At 36.1% G+C, this 16,958-nt stretch overlaps 1 protein-coding gene across 1 annotated transcript; it reads left to right on the top strand.

Annotated features, from left to right (window-relative positions):
* Positions 1–7,038: 7,038 nt before the first annotated feature.
* On the top strand, positions 7,039–16,515 carry LOC145608235 (uncharacterized). Its single transcript, XM_081663847.1, has 8 exons — positions 7,039–7,206; positions 7,468–7,902; positions 8,353–10,556; positions 10,633–10,902; positions 10,992–11,072; positions 15,479–15,578; positions 15,677–15,743; positions 16,020–16,515. The coding sequence occupies exons 2-8, from the start codon at positions 7,491–7,493 to the stop codon at positions 16,111–16,113; spliced, it is 3,228 nt and encodes a 1,075-aa protein (XP_081519973.1). The 5' UTR covers positions 7,039–7,206; positions 7,468–7,490; the 3' UTR covers positions 16,114–16,515.
* The last annotated feature ends 443 nt before the right edge of the window (positions 16,516–16,958 follow it).

The raw sequence follows: 16,958 nt of genomic DNA, 5'->3' as shown, positions 1-16,958 counted from the left end.
GTTGCTCGTGGTGGTGGTGGTGGTTCGTGGCTCGTTTGTCTCCTCTCCTCTCCGTTGAAGGTTGATTGATGCGTTCAGTCACGACTAACTAGCATTAGTGGAGGTTTAACTTGTGCCCGTGGACCAAGTAGAGGAATCACGCTTGGGTTTCTTTATCTCCCTTTGTTCTTGCTCGATCGCACGTGGAATCACGCTTCAAAGGTACAATTATTTGTTCTTTATGTGTTATGCATTAGATCCTTGGATTAGGTACTGTATGAATATGATTCATGTTTATTTCCGCTGCGTAGTACCTATAAACTCCTACAACATCGATATGTCTTCGCGTTCATTGTCTGACCCAACCCAGAAATAGGGACAGCCCGTAGCCAAGAGAGGTGTGATCTCCTTGCTGCGATTTCCACAATGCTGATTGACGAGGAGATAAAGAGAGGTGAATTCTGCAGATGCAGTAACCTTTGTGAAATATATATCTGTCAATTTCTTCATGATTTTAGGGGCAGCGACCTCACTAGGATTACTCAAAATGTCATACTCAACCACTCCATTATACAAAAGCAACGCATCCGCGAAAGCTTAACCAAAGCCAACAACGCCAGCATGTCGCTAAAGCTTAGTCTGTAACTCAGCATACTGTAACCAAGAGGCAAGAAAGGCTTAATGACGAACATCACCTGCGGAAAAAAACACCAAGACCGCCAAACGCAAATGGTAAGGTGGCAAGGTGTACACACCTAAAAGTGTCTCCCCAAAACCAAACCCAATGATGAACAACCTTTCACCACCATTATTGTTCAGGTTGAGTATTTAATCTTTGGAGTGCTCAAATCCATGTTTTATCCAATACATTTCATAAACCAACCCAATTCCTAGCCCATTTCCCCAAACCATAACTTATTTTCCTCTTTTCATGCCTTTAAACCCATAATAGTTCATTTCGTGTCCTTTAAAATCATTTATTTCGTGTCCTTTTTATAAAAACATTTTGAGAAGTTTATTTTGGTCCATAATCTGGGTCCAATTATTAAATAGTTGGATGGGGATTGAAGAGAGCTTTCCAACAATATATCATAATCCCAAATCCGAGCTATAACGAATAAGTTATGGCCAAAATACTAAACTTAGCCCAAACCGAACTAAAGCCCATCTTACCTACGACCCAATGATCATGTGGAGGATCCAAATGATTAATTCTCATTCCTAAACCAATTAGGATTAATTGGAAGCTTCTATTAGTTTCTAAAAGATCATCCTTTTTGAAAAGATAAGATCAATGAGTTTGAAATGGAATAAAACTCCTCTAGTAATTCAATTCGAATTGAAAGACGTTCAAAGATAGTCATATATGATTTTTGTTCCTCATAGTTTTTATATAAATCTTAGTTGGTTAAATAGCTCTTGAAATTATCTTTCCAATGATATATTATAATATTAATTCCGATCTATAACGAAAAAGATATGATTGAAATACGGAACTCTATCTAAAACTGACACCGTCTCACTATTTTGACCATATCTTTTATTCTACAAAATATTTTAGTCTGATTCTAATTGTGTTAGAAAGTAGACTTCAAGATCTTTCCAACGACATATCATTTATCTCATTCCGATTTCTGGATAAAAGATATGATAAAAACAAAAACCGCAAAAACTGATGTCTATCGCAATAGTTTTATTCCGATTCGAACTCGATCTTTTCATGATTCTTCGACCTTCTTTTTTCCCTATAAATAGAGGTCATATCACCCCCTTTTCAATCATCAACAAGCTTGATCACCAAATCATTCTCTCTTCCTCTCTTATACACCAAAAATCTTCTCTCTATCTTGCTTAAATCTAATTTTTAGCCACCTTATTCTTCTATAATACTTCCCTTAAGCACTCCAAGGAGTTCATACTTGACCCAAGGTTCCGTCCTTAAACCAAGGCGTGAAAGGGTATAATTAACTGAGGGTTTGGACCAAATCAAATCTACTTTTTATTTAATTTAATTTCCGTTTGATTTAATTTTATTGAAATTACTAACAATTTATTCATGATGTAGCGATTTAAAGGAACGCGCGGGATGTCAGTAATTAATTAATTTAAATACTTATTTTTATTTTATATTGCTATTATCATGATAAGGTTTTGTTATTATTTGATTTGACTAACAATTATTGTTAAATTGTTTCCAATATTAATGTATATTTTATTATATTATTATTATGATTACCATATTGCATGTTAAAGGGAATATGTAATTGAAAATCACGACTAATAAGATAATTTGGACAACCGGTTTAGGTTCCTTTAATCTTGTTATTTAATCAAGTAATCACAAATAATTAGAGTTATGTGTTGCATTAATATTCAACCAATTTAGCGTAATAATAGTTTGGAGCAAATTGAATATTTGTTTGCATGCCTTTGAGACCGCGAGAATACTTTTCACCCTTATTCGTGGTTGCCTTAAATGATCCGTGAACGGTTTACAAGTTCCTTAAATTGGTGACAGTCACAAGTTACGTGCTTGGTTGAACTGTCAAATGAAAGCTTATTGTACTCTCTCTTTCTCTTGGACGGCTTTTCTTTACACGATCGTTTGGGCTTGTACCATACTCTATCCGCCACAACGTACTCAGTTATTGTGTCAGAAACCAGATTCCGATGGATCTCACTTACATACATTATGTGATTGCACTCTCGTTGCACCTCCTTAAATTTTGCATCCGTATAAATCTTCTGAAATAACCAACTCAGCCGGGAAATCACTGTAAATTTGCCTTACATACCTATCATTATTGTCATCCGCCCTTTTCTCACTTAAGCACCTAACTTCCAAGGCATCACAATACCTCTCCACAAACTCATGCAACAGAGTATGCCTACTCAAAAATACCCATCAAAAAACCTGTGAATACTCTCAACCCATTGAGTTGTTTTCATCCCGGCCCAAAATAAATGTTTGGTAAAAGCAGGCACCCTCATACTGCGTTCTTCATACAACCCTAAACAAATTTAAATAAGATCCACTAAATAAGGTTTACAAAGTTCACAGAGCTTATGAAATTTTCACAAAACGCTTAATTTTCACAGATCTTATGCAACAACAGTTACATGATCAACTCAGAAAAACAGTTAATTTAATTCCATATCACAAATACAGGCCAATTTCAGTCTCTTCAAAAAAAGCAAAATAAAAAAAAGGCCAATTTCAGAATATATCATGAATTCCCATATTCTGAAAAGCATAACAATATCCAAAGAGCATCACATCAAAGTCACAGACTAGTTCAGATAGCACTGAATAGGGTTTACACAGTTCCACAGAAATTATGAAATATTCACAGAGCTTATGCACCAACAGCATCATAACAATATCCACCAGCATAACATTATAACAGCAACAGAACACACAAACAAGCACAGTATAGCACACAAACAAAGTATAACAGCAACATAGAACAGCTGTGATTCTATTTTTATCATGAGTAATGAAGATAACTTGAAGCCATTCATCATCTTCAAGTTCATGCTTCTTGATTGCCTCAGGCCAATTAGCCTCAAACTCTTCATAATCAAGACTATCATAAATTGCACTCTCGAGATCAGTTTCAATTTCAGTGTAATTTTTAAGCTTCCCAAGCTTCTTGCCAAATTTTTGGGTAAGGTGCCAAATACACCATCAATGAATGGTTCCTTTCATAGTCACTTTCAACGCTTTCCTCATCGCCGAAATTTAATCCGTTAGGATCCTAATAGGCTAATAGGCTGTTTTTCACCCATACACCTTAACCAATTTGAGAAGACCCATTTAAACGTTTCCACGGTCTCGCGAGACACTAGTGCACATCCGAACAAGACGGTTTGACCGTGATGGTTAACCCCGACAAAATTACAAAATGGGAGCTTATACTCATTTGGCAAGTAAGTTGAATCAAAGCATACAATATCTCCAAACTCCTCGTATGCCACCCGGCTCCTAGCATCGACCACAACACATCTTGGAGCCTACCCAAATCATCCACTCGATGGGTGTGGAAAAAAAGTGGGTTATTATCCACCATCCTTTTGAAGTAAGCAAACATTGCTTTTGCATCACCTTCTTCAAATATGATTTTCCTTTACTTTGCAACCTCATCATGCAAATCCCGGAAATTGCATCTCCTCTCGACCATTCCTTTGACGGGCCATACAATTGAATATTGTTGCAACTGGAACACCCGCCCTACGTTCATTGAATACTTGTTTAAGAATGTGCGGGTTGTCCGTCAAGAACTTTTTCCTAAATTTAGTAATGTTCTTGGACTTCCCCGGGGTTGGTAAGTGACCTTTATGTTCTAGAATGGCTTTATGAATTACCTAATCCCCACCTTCGTTCACCATTGCATATAAGTTCACCGGGCATTGCACTTTTTTGCTCTTTCGTTTTACACAAACTTCGTCACACATTTGTGAATCCAAAACAAGTGTGGCATCAGTTTTCTTGCCCGTCCTGGTAGGCATACCGTAACATTCACATGTCCATGTCAAACTCCGCTTGTCCTTAACATTAGAACCTTTCCCTATTGAGGCTCCACTTGAACGAACTACGCTGAAACCTTCCTGTTTCCCATAGTCCCTAAAATATAAGTCAATTTTTTTTTCAACTATCAAAGACCATTCCTGGTTCAAGTGGAGGAAGGGAAACCTTCTACATTAGCAAACTCTTCGATCTCGAAGATTATAGCCACATGACTCTTTCCTTTGGTTGGAGTCTTGTATGACTCTTCACCAACAGTCACCTTTTCCAAAATTATTCAGAGCATATCAAAATTCAAACAACAACAACTAATCTCAAGGCACATTTCATCTCATATTCTCATTATTTACACAAAACAACAACAATTACAGAGTGAGTCAAACTAAACAACTAACCAAAACAAACACATTTCATCAATTTAAACTAAAACACATCTAAACTAAACAATCACAATTCATCAATTTAATTTAATCACTTTATTATCAAATGTTATTATTTTCAGATTAATTAATCAAAACCCTAATTAAAACAGCGATTTCTACCCTGAATTCAAAAGGTTACTTGCGACATTACCTTCTTCAACAAAGCTTCAAGAGCTAACGAACATTCGTCTTCGTCATCTTTTGCTTCTTCATTGGCGGTTGCATGGTCTTCAATGTCCGTTTCGTACACTGCTTTATTAATGGCGGTTTTGTTCATTGCTTATTCAATGGCGGTCGCGTTCAATTGGTCTTCAATAGCGGCTATGTCACCATCAGATAAGTCGAAACCGTCTGTAAAAAGCGAGTCCTCCATCACCAACATCTTCCTCGCCATTTCTGCCTCGAGGTTTTCACTTGGAAATGGTGAAGGTGAGGTTGAAGACAAAGAGGAGTAAAAACTGAAAGGAGGAGTGAAAACTAAAAGGATGAGTAAAAAGTAAAAGAGATAAAAAGTAAAAAGGGCAAAGTTGTCTTGAACAAAAAGTCAAGTTATCTTGTACACTTGTATAGTTGTATTATACACTTGTATTATACCTTGTATTTCCCTTTTTATTTGATAAAGTGATGCAGTAATACCCGACCTGTGGGACCAATCCGTTTCATTTTTTCAACCGTTCCGTTTGTTATGTATGGCTATATACATAACGAAACTTGATTACTACTTCCTCTCGATCACAAGCTAAGCAATCCAATAAAGATTTGGCTACCTTATTTCATGGAAAACAAAACACATTTCCTCCAAAATAAACTTACTTTGCAAGCATTTATTTTCTGTTCTTTTCTTAAATTTAAACCTTTATTATAAAAACGTTAATAAGATGAAATTTCATTGTTTATAGTCGTAAATGGTTTTCCACCTTTTTTAAAAAAACAAAAAATTTTGAAGGGTTGATAGAATGACAGAGAATAGTTATGAAGGGGGTATTTTAGTATTTGTTCACTTTTTGTGTTGCAGAAATTCCAACAAATGAGAGTAAAGAAAAATTGTGAGATGTGTTTTTTTTTTGGTGAGATGTTTCAATAGAAAATAAAATTTAAAAAGCGAAGGATATGATGGGAAGCTGCATGTGTGGGACATGGAGTATAAAAATGTGATGTCAGGTTCAAGAAGGAGTTGTGTTACTTGTGTAGTGGTAATGCAACACTAATCCCTTGCCTGGCACTACTTTTGCGTCATTTTCCTTTTTTTTTTTACGTTGTTTTTATTCTCTCACTAAAGGAACATGTTGAATATAGTAGAGACTAGAGTAGTAGTACGGAGTAGTTATTAACCGATCAAAGTGGATATAAGCTTATACAAATACTATATTGATAACGTTATTGTACATTTAAGCTTGGTCTAGTGGTAAAATTGTCACCTCACTCTTAAAGTGTCTGATCTGTAAATATCGAATTAAAAAAATCGTAAGGTTTAAAGTAGTGGATTGCTAAACAACGCCGTCCAAAATGATCACCACCGCCAACAGGTGCGAGTGAACAACCATGCCCTTACTATATAACCACCTATTTTTCCTCCCCGGCAAACCCACCACCCATTCCGACCGGCGACAACCACCACTACCCTAACCGACGACCCACCGTATCCCCTCAATGACAAGCCACCACCTGCCCTCACCAGCGGGAAGGTGGTGTTTTTTTTAATTTCCGGCAATAGCGGTAACTGAAGCTCGAAACCGGTTACCAGGCACAGTAACCGGTTTTGGGTTCCGGTTACCGTGCCTGGTAACCGAAGCCCAAAACCGGTTACCATGGATTGAATCGATTTTGGGCTCCGATTACCACGATTGTCGAAAAAAAAACCCACCACCAACCTATCGGCAAGGGAACGTGGTGGGTCGTTATAGAGGGGAATGTGTTGGGTCGCTGGTCACGGTGGTGGTCATTGCTGATTAGGGTGGTGGTGTCAAGTTGTTAGTGATTAGTGGCAAGAAAGAACATAGTGGTGAAGGACTAAGAGCATGGTTGTCCATTCATACTACTTCGTAAATGTCAGCGATTTTGATCATTTTTGTTGGCGGTATTTAACACCCCCTTATTCTACGGAGTAAAACGGAAGAAGCATATCTTTTTTTTTTTTTTTTGACCCCTTTGGAGCTTTTTCACTTTAACAGTGCTGCACCCCTCCCTCACTCTCTCCCCTCCATTTTAGCGTACTTTGAGAAATACTCCATTGAAGCGCCTTCTGAATTTTCTCTCCTGCATTAAATCAGCGTCTCAGAGGTATGATGTTTTCTTTGATCATTGATTATCAATTTCTCATTACACCATTTAAATTTAACTGTCAATTTAGTAAATTTAGGGTTCTTCAAAGGTGATTTTTTTTAATATATTGGTTATAAATTATAATTACTGAATGAAGTTATGTAAGATTTTAATGAGCGATTTTATTGGTAGAATTTTTCTGTTCATATCTTTTAGCCAGAAAGAATTTAACGTGATTTTTTGAGTTATTTTGATAATTGAGTCATGAATTTGTTGCAGGCTTTTGTTCATAAAACCCTTTAATGTTAGGACAGAACTATGAAAATGTACCTTGTGCCCCTGAGCCGAAGGCGGCTGCCACTCCGGCTTTGGTTCACGGACCGGGTTTTGATGAAACACAACCAATTGTTTTCGACGATGAAACACAAATTATGGAACTTTCTTGTGAAACTGATGTGATTGATGATGATGGGGGTGATTTTGGTGATCATATGGACACCCAGTTGTTAGAAATGTCGGATGATAACGAAGGTAGTGAGTGCACTAGTGGTAGGAAAGGTATTGAAAAAGCTGAAACTTCTGGTGGTGCAGTGGGTTCAATTGATGTTCAGTTGCAGGACAGAAGTGGCAACCAAACAGCTGGCTTTGTGGAAAAGGAAGCTTCTAATTGTCGTCGAGAGGATGGAGGAGATAGATCAGAATCAATGATTTCAGGTGATGTAGCACCGTGTTTGTGTTGGCCAACTGCCTTTTTTTTTCCTACTGTTTTTATCGGATTTTGAGTTTCTCAACGTATATACCTGCATAGTCATGGTTAAGCTAAGCTTAAATGGTAGTTTTGCTTATATTATAGCAGTTGTTAGGGTGCTGGAGAGGGGTTGTTAAATTTCTGTATATACATTGTCCCATTACCTATGAGTTAGGTTATGCAACTCGTAAATTGTGTATAGATTGATTTCTAAAATTACGACTTTCACTTTTTTGTATGGTGCTGCAATTACCAATTCCTTGATTGCAGTTGTTATAAGCTTTGTCATTTTGGTGTCCTGAAAGTCTGCAACAGATACTAGTGCTTATTTGTAAAAAAAATTATTTCAATTGTTATAGCTAATATCTTCTTTCTCAAATGTGTTTAGTCCTCTGATTGAGCAGCCTTTCTTGCAGGTTCTACTAAAAGAGGATCTGCTTCTGTTCGTATAGCAACTTTACGGGCCGCTGGACTTGCAGCACGTCAGAAGAATGCTGATAATGGGTTTGCTGAGATTCATTGTTTTGATGATCGTGGCAGAAGTTCTAATGTTGAGAGAGCTGGTGGAGAAAAAGATTTGGAAATTAGTGAAGAGGAAGGATCAAGTGGTGGAGAGAAAAGCAGTGTTGTCAGATCATTGGCGCGTAAACTGTTTAGGGAAGAGGATGTAGCTGATCTAGAATCTGATTATAATATCAGTGATAGTGATAGAAAGGATGATGTCTGTAATAATGACATGGGAGGACTGAGTTATGTAGATTCTCAAGAGCCTGGAGAACTATCACAAACTAATGCTCTTGAATTTGTTGACAGATTCCTGAAAGTTAATGTGTTCGAGTCAGATGAATCTTTAATACGTAAAAATGCTGTGGCTGAAAAAAAAAGTCCTGGAGCCATCGCAAAAGGAGCACAGAGCATTGCTCAACAAGCTAGACATAAAAGTATACTTGCTGAAGCTTCAGTATATGAATGGGATGACAACCTTGAGGATGAAGGAGGTGGTGAGTTTTTCATTAAGAAGAAAGATATGCTTTATGGGACCCCTAAGTCTTGCCCAAATCTTCAGAGTTCCCGGCATCGTGAAATCAGAGAAAATAAATCTCTTGGAAAGTTACGAAATGAGAAAAAGAAGCAAAGTGTACATAATTCCGTGACAGCCCTTTTAAGTTCTGATTTAAAAACAGTAAATGGCGGAGAGAAAGGTAAAGTCAAAGAGATACATACAGAAAAGAAAGTATATAATTGCTCAGGTCAGGAATTAGGTTTAGGTTCTTGCAGTAAAGAGGAATCAGCAGGAGTGCAAGAGGCATCAGCAGGAGTGCATGATCCTCAATCAGCGGATATACATAATGTGGGAGTTGACACTCAGATGGCTGCTGAAGCTATGGAGGCACTGGCAGCAGTAACTGAACTTGTGAATAATGATAATAACGTGGCTGATCTAGGTTGTCATAGTAAGGAAGGCCAAACTCAAAAAGAAGCTACGAAAAATGATCCTTCTAATCAATGTTCACTTCAGAAAAGAGCGTGGTTCTCTACATCAGGAGTAGTAACTAGATCCAGAAGTAAAAGGACGATCAAGACACGTGGACGATCTACCATGGGAAAGTTTGATGTTGACCTAGTTAACTCTAAGGTGAAACAGAACAGGTCCAGTATGAAAAACTCTTCGACAGTAGATAGGGAATCATCTGATGGAGGTGCAGTGAGTGTTGGTGGCAAGCAACCAAAGAGTACTTTTGAAGGAGAACTAATTAATAATCCACCTCAACCATTAAAAAGGCGAAGTTTACGAGGGAGAGCTAGTACAATTACACCAGTTGTTCAACAGGCTGCTCAGAGTATAATGCATCATCATAAAAAGAGGAAAACAAGAAATGATGTGGTCTCTGAAAATATGGATGATGCACTTGGTGATTCTGGAGAAAGGCACTGCCTGGATTTAGTTTATGAAAGAAAGCGAAAGACAAGAAATAACACAGTCTCTGAAAATTTGAACAATAGAAACGACAGTGCTTCGGCTAACAGCAATAAGGTTGATGGGTTGAATTGTAGAACAGGACGCCTTCAGCGTGCCTCTAACAAGGACCAACAATGCGGGGACAAAGGGTACACATTTAGTGTTGACAGGGGCTTGGAATTCACAATGGGGTCTATTGCTCGACGGACAAGATCAAGGTCAAGCACTACTCAGCGTGCAGGAAGTACACTAGATGAGATGGGTCTCTTTTCTACTGGAATGCTATCATCGTTAAATACTCGCCAATTTTCTTCCAAGAAGCAAGATGCATCATCCCCTCTTGCCAAAGGAACCTTAGCCTCTGGCACAATAGATGGATCACCTGGAAACTTGCCTAAATCATCAATACCAACAGATAGTACTCCTGTTAACTTAAAAACTCCTAGAACTTCAGTTTCACCCATTTGCATGGGTGATGGGTATAATACACCATCTTGTAAAAAGAGTTTATCACTCAAGAAAGAAGTCAGTGGTTTGATTGCCAGCGAGCAGAGAACCAGCTCTCCCTTCAAAGGTTTGAGGCAAAGAAGAGATATGCATAATGTTCGTGTATTGTTCAGCCAACACTTGGATGACGATATCATTAAGCAGCAGAAGAAGGTAAGTTTTCTAATGGACCCTGGTCTTTATGCTGTTAAGTTAGAATAGCTCCAACTGTGTGCCAATCTTGCTGCAGATTTTGTCTCGTTTCGGTGTTTCAGTGACATCTTTAATTTCGGAGGCCACACACTTCGTTGCTGATAGGTTTGTACGCACAAGAAACATGTTAGAAGCTATTGCTTATGCAAAACCTGTTGTGACACACTTGTGGCTTGAGAGCTGCGGACAAGCTAACTGTTTCATTGATGAGAAAAACTACATCCTTCGTGATGCTAAGAAGGAGAAAGAGCTAGGTTTCAACTTGCCAAGGTCATTGGCGCATGCAAGTCGCTATCCTCTTTTGGAGGCAAGTCTTGTTTCATTTTTAAATTTTCTTCTTGCACAGAAAAGACAATTTTCAGCAGATATGTTTGCTTATTAGTAGTTGACCTGCAGGGTAAAAGAGTTCTGATCACTCCAAATGCAAAGCCTGGGAAAGAAGTAATTTCAAGCTTGGTGAAGGCAGTTCATGGTCAGGTATAGATATCATTTGTTAGTGTTGCTTTGTCTGCACCCCTCTCCAAAAAAGAATTTTTTTCCCCCCCTCAATACTTCCTCCGTTCTCTTTTACTCACTACGTTTTGACTTTCATGCTTGCCAATGGATAATTTTAACCCTCTTTTTGATGAGTTGTCATCTTTTTTCCTTTACTTTTTTGTACTTTTAACATCAAATTTCCAACACACACTCTCTATCTCTTCAATTATTCTCAACTGCTTCTCTCTCTATCTCTCTCTAACCCCACATGCACATATAGAGAATTTACAACTTTCTTAATTCTTCTCTTCTTCTTCGCCTTGAACGCCTTAATCCCATTAGTGGGGTCGGCTATATGAATAATACGAGGACTTACCAGGAGGTCACCCATCCTAGTACTACTCTCAATCATTATGGCTCATGCCAAGGGATGTGACATAGTTTTACACTAGATGTGACAACTTTCTTAATTCTCGCGTAAAAACCAAAAGAGGCTTTTGTATTAAGGGACGGAGGGAGTAGTAATTAAATTACAATGCAAAAGGGAAATGTTAGTCACATAGATAAGAGAGAAATCTACATTTAATGAACAATGCTAAAGGGTTTTGCATCTCAATCCCCTTATACTGAAGGCAAAATAAAAGGATGCAACCTTGCTTATCTCTTAACCATTTGATTTTAAAACAGAAGGGAAAACATCCATTTGATTATGCAAAGTGCTCTGACTTTTCGTGCAGTTTTGTGTTTGCCTTGTCCAAGTTCCTTACTCCGTGACATTGAGAGGATTCCTCTCCGTGAGCTAACTTGCAAGTCTCCCTCTAGGTTAAAGTGTAGCTCTATTAATAGTTACTAGACTAAACAAAGGGAAGAAATCGGAGGTTCAACACTAGATGTCGTTACAATCACTACACAATCCTTAATGTCTATCTATTTCGCACAATTGACATTATTTAATTAAGGAGTTGTTTAAAGAGGCTGCACCTACTTCTATGTTTGTTGAGTATGGGTGTTGGATTCAAGTTATGTATTCAAGTCCGATTCACCCATGCCTAACAAACTAGTCATAATCAATACTACCTCCGTTTCATATTATTTGCAATGATTATCAAATAATATTTTGAAATAAAAAATTCCATAAATATCTCTAATTATTAAACATTTAAAATTGAAGTTGATATTTTGAAATTAGACATCGAAAAGATTTAAGATTCCACATGGCTTTTTTTTTTCCTTAATTATAAACCATTAATTCCTAATGCACAAATTCAATCGTAATTATGTCTAGTTCCCAATAATTGAAAATCATGAGTAATTGATATTTTGAAAATATACATTGAAAATAAGCTTGTAAGATTCCATGTGATTGTATTGTCTTATCTATAAACCACAAATTCTAGTCAAATTAAAATTAGTGAATAATGTCAAAAGTAAAACATGTCAACTAATTTGGAACGAAAGAAGTATGTGTCAGAGAATCATGTAGATTCAATAAAACTATGGAAACTATCACTTAGTATGTGCAAGGCCTCCCTATTTGTAAATCCTTAATTAGTGAAGCTAATGGAAAATTTTGTGCCAATGATAGTCTAATGAAAGAAGTATAATTTAATGATTGTGACCAATATTAATACAAACTTGGTCTTTTAAAAGTGTTCTCAATGTCCCTACCCTTCCTTCTCTATTTCTTTGCTGTCTATTTCTTTGCTTTATGTTTTTAGCAAAACTTAAGTTGATTCTCTAAACTTTTCTATATAATTTATGTAAGATTAACCTATAATGCATCCAAGCCATTAGGTTAACCCTCTTTATGCATCCAAACCATTAGTTCAACCCTCTTTCCCTTCTCCTTCCTCTGCCTCTCTCCCTCATTCTCCAACAATTTGTTACTTATTTTTATTTCTGTATACTCAAATATTAAAACTATACTTTAGAACACACCTTCGTTAAAGTGCTCTACCTTACCCTTTTCCTTGCTCTCTTTATCCCACTCCTTCATCCTTTTCCACCCTTGCTCTTCTTTTATGGCTTCACAAGTTTCTTAATAGAAAAGTTGTACGAAAGAAACATATCCTCTCATATTAATGTCTTTGTTGCAACCTTTGTGTTTCATTGAATACAAATTTTAAGTTTCTTGCGACGTATATTGGTAGATATTTGGTCTCCCTCCTCCCCGATTCCTCTTCCAAATTCTACACTTTATTACTCTCTTAATTTATTACATCCTTTAATTATGAACTTTCATGTTCCCTCCTTCCTTTGGATAGTATATATTGAGTTGAGTTTTATATATCTCCTTTAATTTCTCTCCCTTCATTTACCTACGTATACTAATACTACAACTTCAACCTCTTTTGCTCATCTAGTCTAATTTCACAAGTTTAAGTAAACCTTTTTCTATTTCCTTATGTTCCTTATTCCCTTTTTTTTTATCTAAGGATATTATTTTATGGTTTAATTCAAAGATTGGAAAGTAGAAAAACAACATATTCTAAAGGAACAATAATAAAATATTATGTTAGGTTGAAAATAAATCTTCATTATTTTAAAACCCCTTTACATCTATTTTGAATAAATTTGTGCACGCCTTTAACATAGTTCATGCATTAGAGCATCAACACTCGTGGTATAATTTTATATCACGGTGTAAATATTCATCCAAAACTTGCAAATTTTTACTACCTTGGTGGCATAAAACTATACCATCAAATGGTATATACCATCTCATGGTAAACTTTTGCTTCGTTCCACGTGAAACATGAACCAACCAGGTGGTTGTCATATATCTTTTATTAATATTTTTTTCAATTGCATTTTAAGAAAAAAATTATAAAGTCAAAAATTATGAAAAAATTACCATTGTTTATAATTTTTCAAGACATACACATAGACATCCATATTGATATAGTTTTATATATATTTGAAATTCACTTTTTTCTACCGAAATTGCTTATTTTTATTCAATTAACTTTATAAATAGTGATTAGTTATTTTCAACATAAAACCAAATATAATTATAATTTAATTAAGTGTATAATTCATACATATTGGAGAGAGAAAGTGTGTTGGTAAACTTTTTTTATACCATGGGTGGGGTGATTTTTGGAGAAAGTATATTGTATTGTGGTATAGATGATGTGGAGGAGTGAGAAAGTTGTATAGAGAGAGGGGTGATATAAATATTTATACCATGAGTGACGATGGTCTTATAAATATATTTACTTCCTCTGTTTTTTTAGTTGTAACACTTTTATTTTCACGGTCTCCTAGGCAATTTTTGAAGAGGAGAGAGATAGAGAGAAAAATAAGAGGCACTTGTGTGGGTAGGAGAGATGTAGAGAAAGAAATGTCAAAAATGTAAATTGTTGCAACTCTTGCAAGTAATAAACAATTTCCAAAATAGGAAAGTATCTTATCCTATTCACTTGAACTGAATTATATTTTTTTAACTGATTTAACTTATGTGTATTGTTGAGCCTTATAATTAAGGAACTTATTAATCCCATCTAAATTGCTTGATGTCATGAATCCAAGTTTAGACTAGCATACAATAAAAAGAAGGAAAAAAAAAAAGTGGGAGGTGTGTGTGTGCTACACATGAATAAAAAAACTCACAAGAAATGACTTAATTGCGACTTTCTCAGCTCAACTCCATATGCTGAAAATCTTAGAACATATGCAGAAATATGGACGTTGGCAAATTCATAGCCTCAATTGCTGGCTTTCTCAGCTCAACTCCTTTAATATATGGCCATAGGCATATTCATAGACTCAAATGTGACTTTCTCGGATCAACTCCATTTGAAAATGGATTCCATATTTTCCATCTTCACAAGAAACAAATAAAGGTTGACTAGGGTTGCCATTATTATTTTCTACTGAAATTTATCAGGGGAGAGGAGAGAGAGGGGAGGGTAAATAGAGAAGATGGGTGTTTAATTTCATTTAAAAAAAAAAACTTGTGGGTTTGAAAAGTTTAATTGAATAATGGGTTTGATGACCTTAGTGGGATTACACTAGATTGGGATGTTTTTTTCTTTTATTCTTCAATAGCAATGTGATAACTATGCCAGAATTGTGATGCCCTTGTCGGTTTTCTGTAACTTTGTAAGATGCTTGCCAGAAGTGTAGGTTGGAACATGGAAGAACTCAAGAACTAAGTTTAATGAACTGTGAATGTTGAGGAAGAAGGAAAGTGAAAAATTAAAAGGAAACGCTACATTCATGATTTAATCTGAGTTGTGAATTTAGGAATCTAAGGGTTCTTACTATTTTTCACCCTTCTCAGAGCTCTCGCTGTCCTTTTATTTTTAATTTTTTTATTTATTCTGTACCCACTTTCCAGTTCCCATGTCGCATACCACATGCATATTATAAGATTTACTATATTTTGCAATGAATGCTTCCAGGCTATAGAAAGGATGGGCAGATTCATATCAAATAATGATGACCTGTTGGTCCTATCTTGTGATGAAGATTTTGAAGACTGTGTGCCATTGTTGGAGAAAGGTTACAACTTTATTGTATCGTTTTGTTTCAATTTTAATATTGTTTGGAGCTTCAAAATGAGGTTCCAATCTAACTATTGTTGAGGAATTTGTTTGCAGGACTTGCTGTTTATAGTTCAGAGCTTCTACTCAATGGAGTAATTACTCAGCGACTGGAATATGAAAGGTAATTTTGTCATACAATTGTATTCTTCTGAAGTTCAGTTAGTTTGTGTTAAAAAGAGGAAGAAAAAGAAGATCATAACTGCTATGAAATTTGGTTCTATTCTTGTTTAGTGTCTGCAATGAATTGCGTAATTATGTGGACTCGGTGGTTTTGCTCAGTCAATTGAATAAGAACATGAGTGTATATTTTTGGCATGCTAAATTTTAGCTAAATTGTCCTTGAGTTTGAATGTTTTTATTTAAATGTATGGTTATATTTATGTGTTTTCAATTTCAGATATCGTCTCTTTGTGGCTAATGTAAAAAAAACTCGCTCAACGTTATGGCTAAAGAAGGGTGGGCAACAGTTTCTTCCTGTTACCAGAACTTAGTATACCCTTGACTAACTTTGCATATCCTTGTACGAGTTGTACCCTTTTCATGTTTGTGCAGCCTGCTAATGTAAATAGTTGCATTCTCTTTATTTGTTCTATTGTGAAGTGTGCCTTTGTATTTCCTCTCCATCTTAGCTTCAATCTATTTGTTGATTCTTTGTTCTTGGCTCACAAATTCTCAATTAGCATACCTGTGAAGTCTACTTTGTGTTTCGTCCCCATCGTAGGTTTAATATATCTGTTGTTTCTATTGCTCTTGGCTCACAATTTAGAATTTCAGAGAGGGTAGTTGAGTCGATGTATGTAGGAAATTTTAATTACAATGGTGATGGTGATGTATACATTTGTGAATCTTCATGTATAAACACTTCATTTCATTATATTAGTTACACTTGGGTTATCGGGTTATTTTGTACTCCAATGACTGTTCATTTTACATTAGTTACATGTTCATTCAAGTCTTACTAGTAAATTGCGTTATCTTTGCACTATTCTGTTATTATCTTAGACTAGTTTAATTTAAAAATATTTCTTTTTTTTTATTAATATGAAAACTTGAAAAAGCATTGGCAACCTATCAAATAACCTATCTTGGTCTCACTAAGCAATAATAAGGGCGGAAAAAGGTTGAATCCATGAGAGGCATTGAATTAACCACTAACTGTTATTGTTTTAATAAGTTAGATTAAGTCAAGGATTTTGATTGGATTTTATCTAGCGATTATTAGTTCTAATCAACTAAAGTCTAATGATGAGAATTACTATAATTTCATCACAAACGACAGGCAATGGCATAGGCCGTGCCGGCACGGCCACCGACACGGTGGGCCATGCCGTGAACA

This window comes from Chenopodium album, chromosome 23, assembly GCF_948465745.1.
Source record: "Chenopodium album chromosome 23, dcCheAlbu1.1, whole genome shotgun sequence".
In the NCBI taxonomy this organism is placed as follows: domain Eukaryota; kingdom Viridiplantae; phylum Streptophyta; class Magnoliopsida; order Caryophyllales; family Amaranthaceae; genus Chenopodium; species Chenopodium album.
The sequence above is the reverse complement of the archived record's forward strand: the minus strand, read 5'-3'. Positions and strand labels throughout refer to the sequence as shown.

Excerpts from the sequence above, each read along its gene's own strand:
- LOC145608235 (XM_081663847.1), top strand. The coding sequence starts at position 7,491 with ATGTTAGGACAGAACTATGAAAATGTACCTTGTGCCCCTGAGCCGAAG. Across the intron at positions 10,903-10,991 it reads GTCGCTATCCTCTTTTGGAG|GGTAAAAGAGTTCTGATCAC; the intron begins GCAAGTCTTGTT and ends GTTGACCTGCAG. Across the intron at positions 11,073-15,478 it reads TGAAGGCAGTTCATGGTCAG|GCTATAGAAAGGATGGGCAG; the intron begins GTATAGATATCA and ends GAATGCTTCCAG.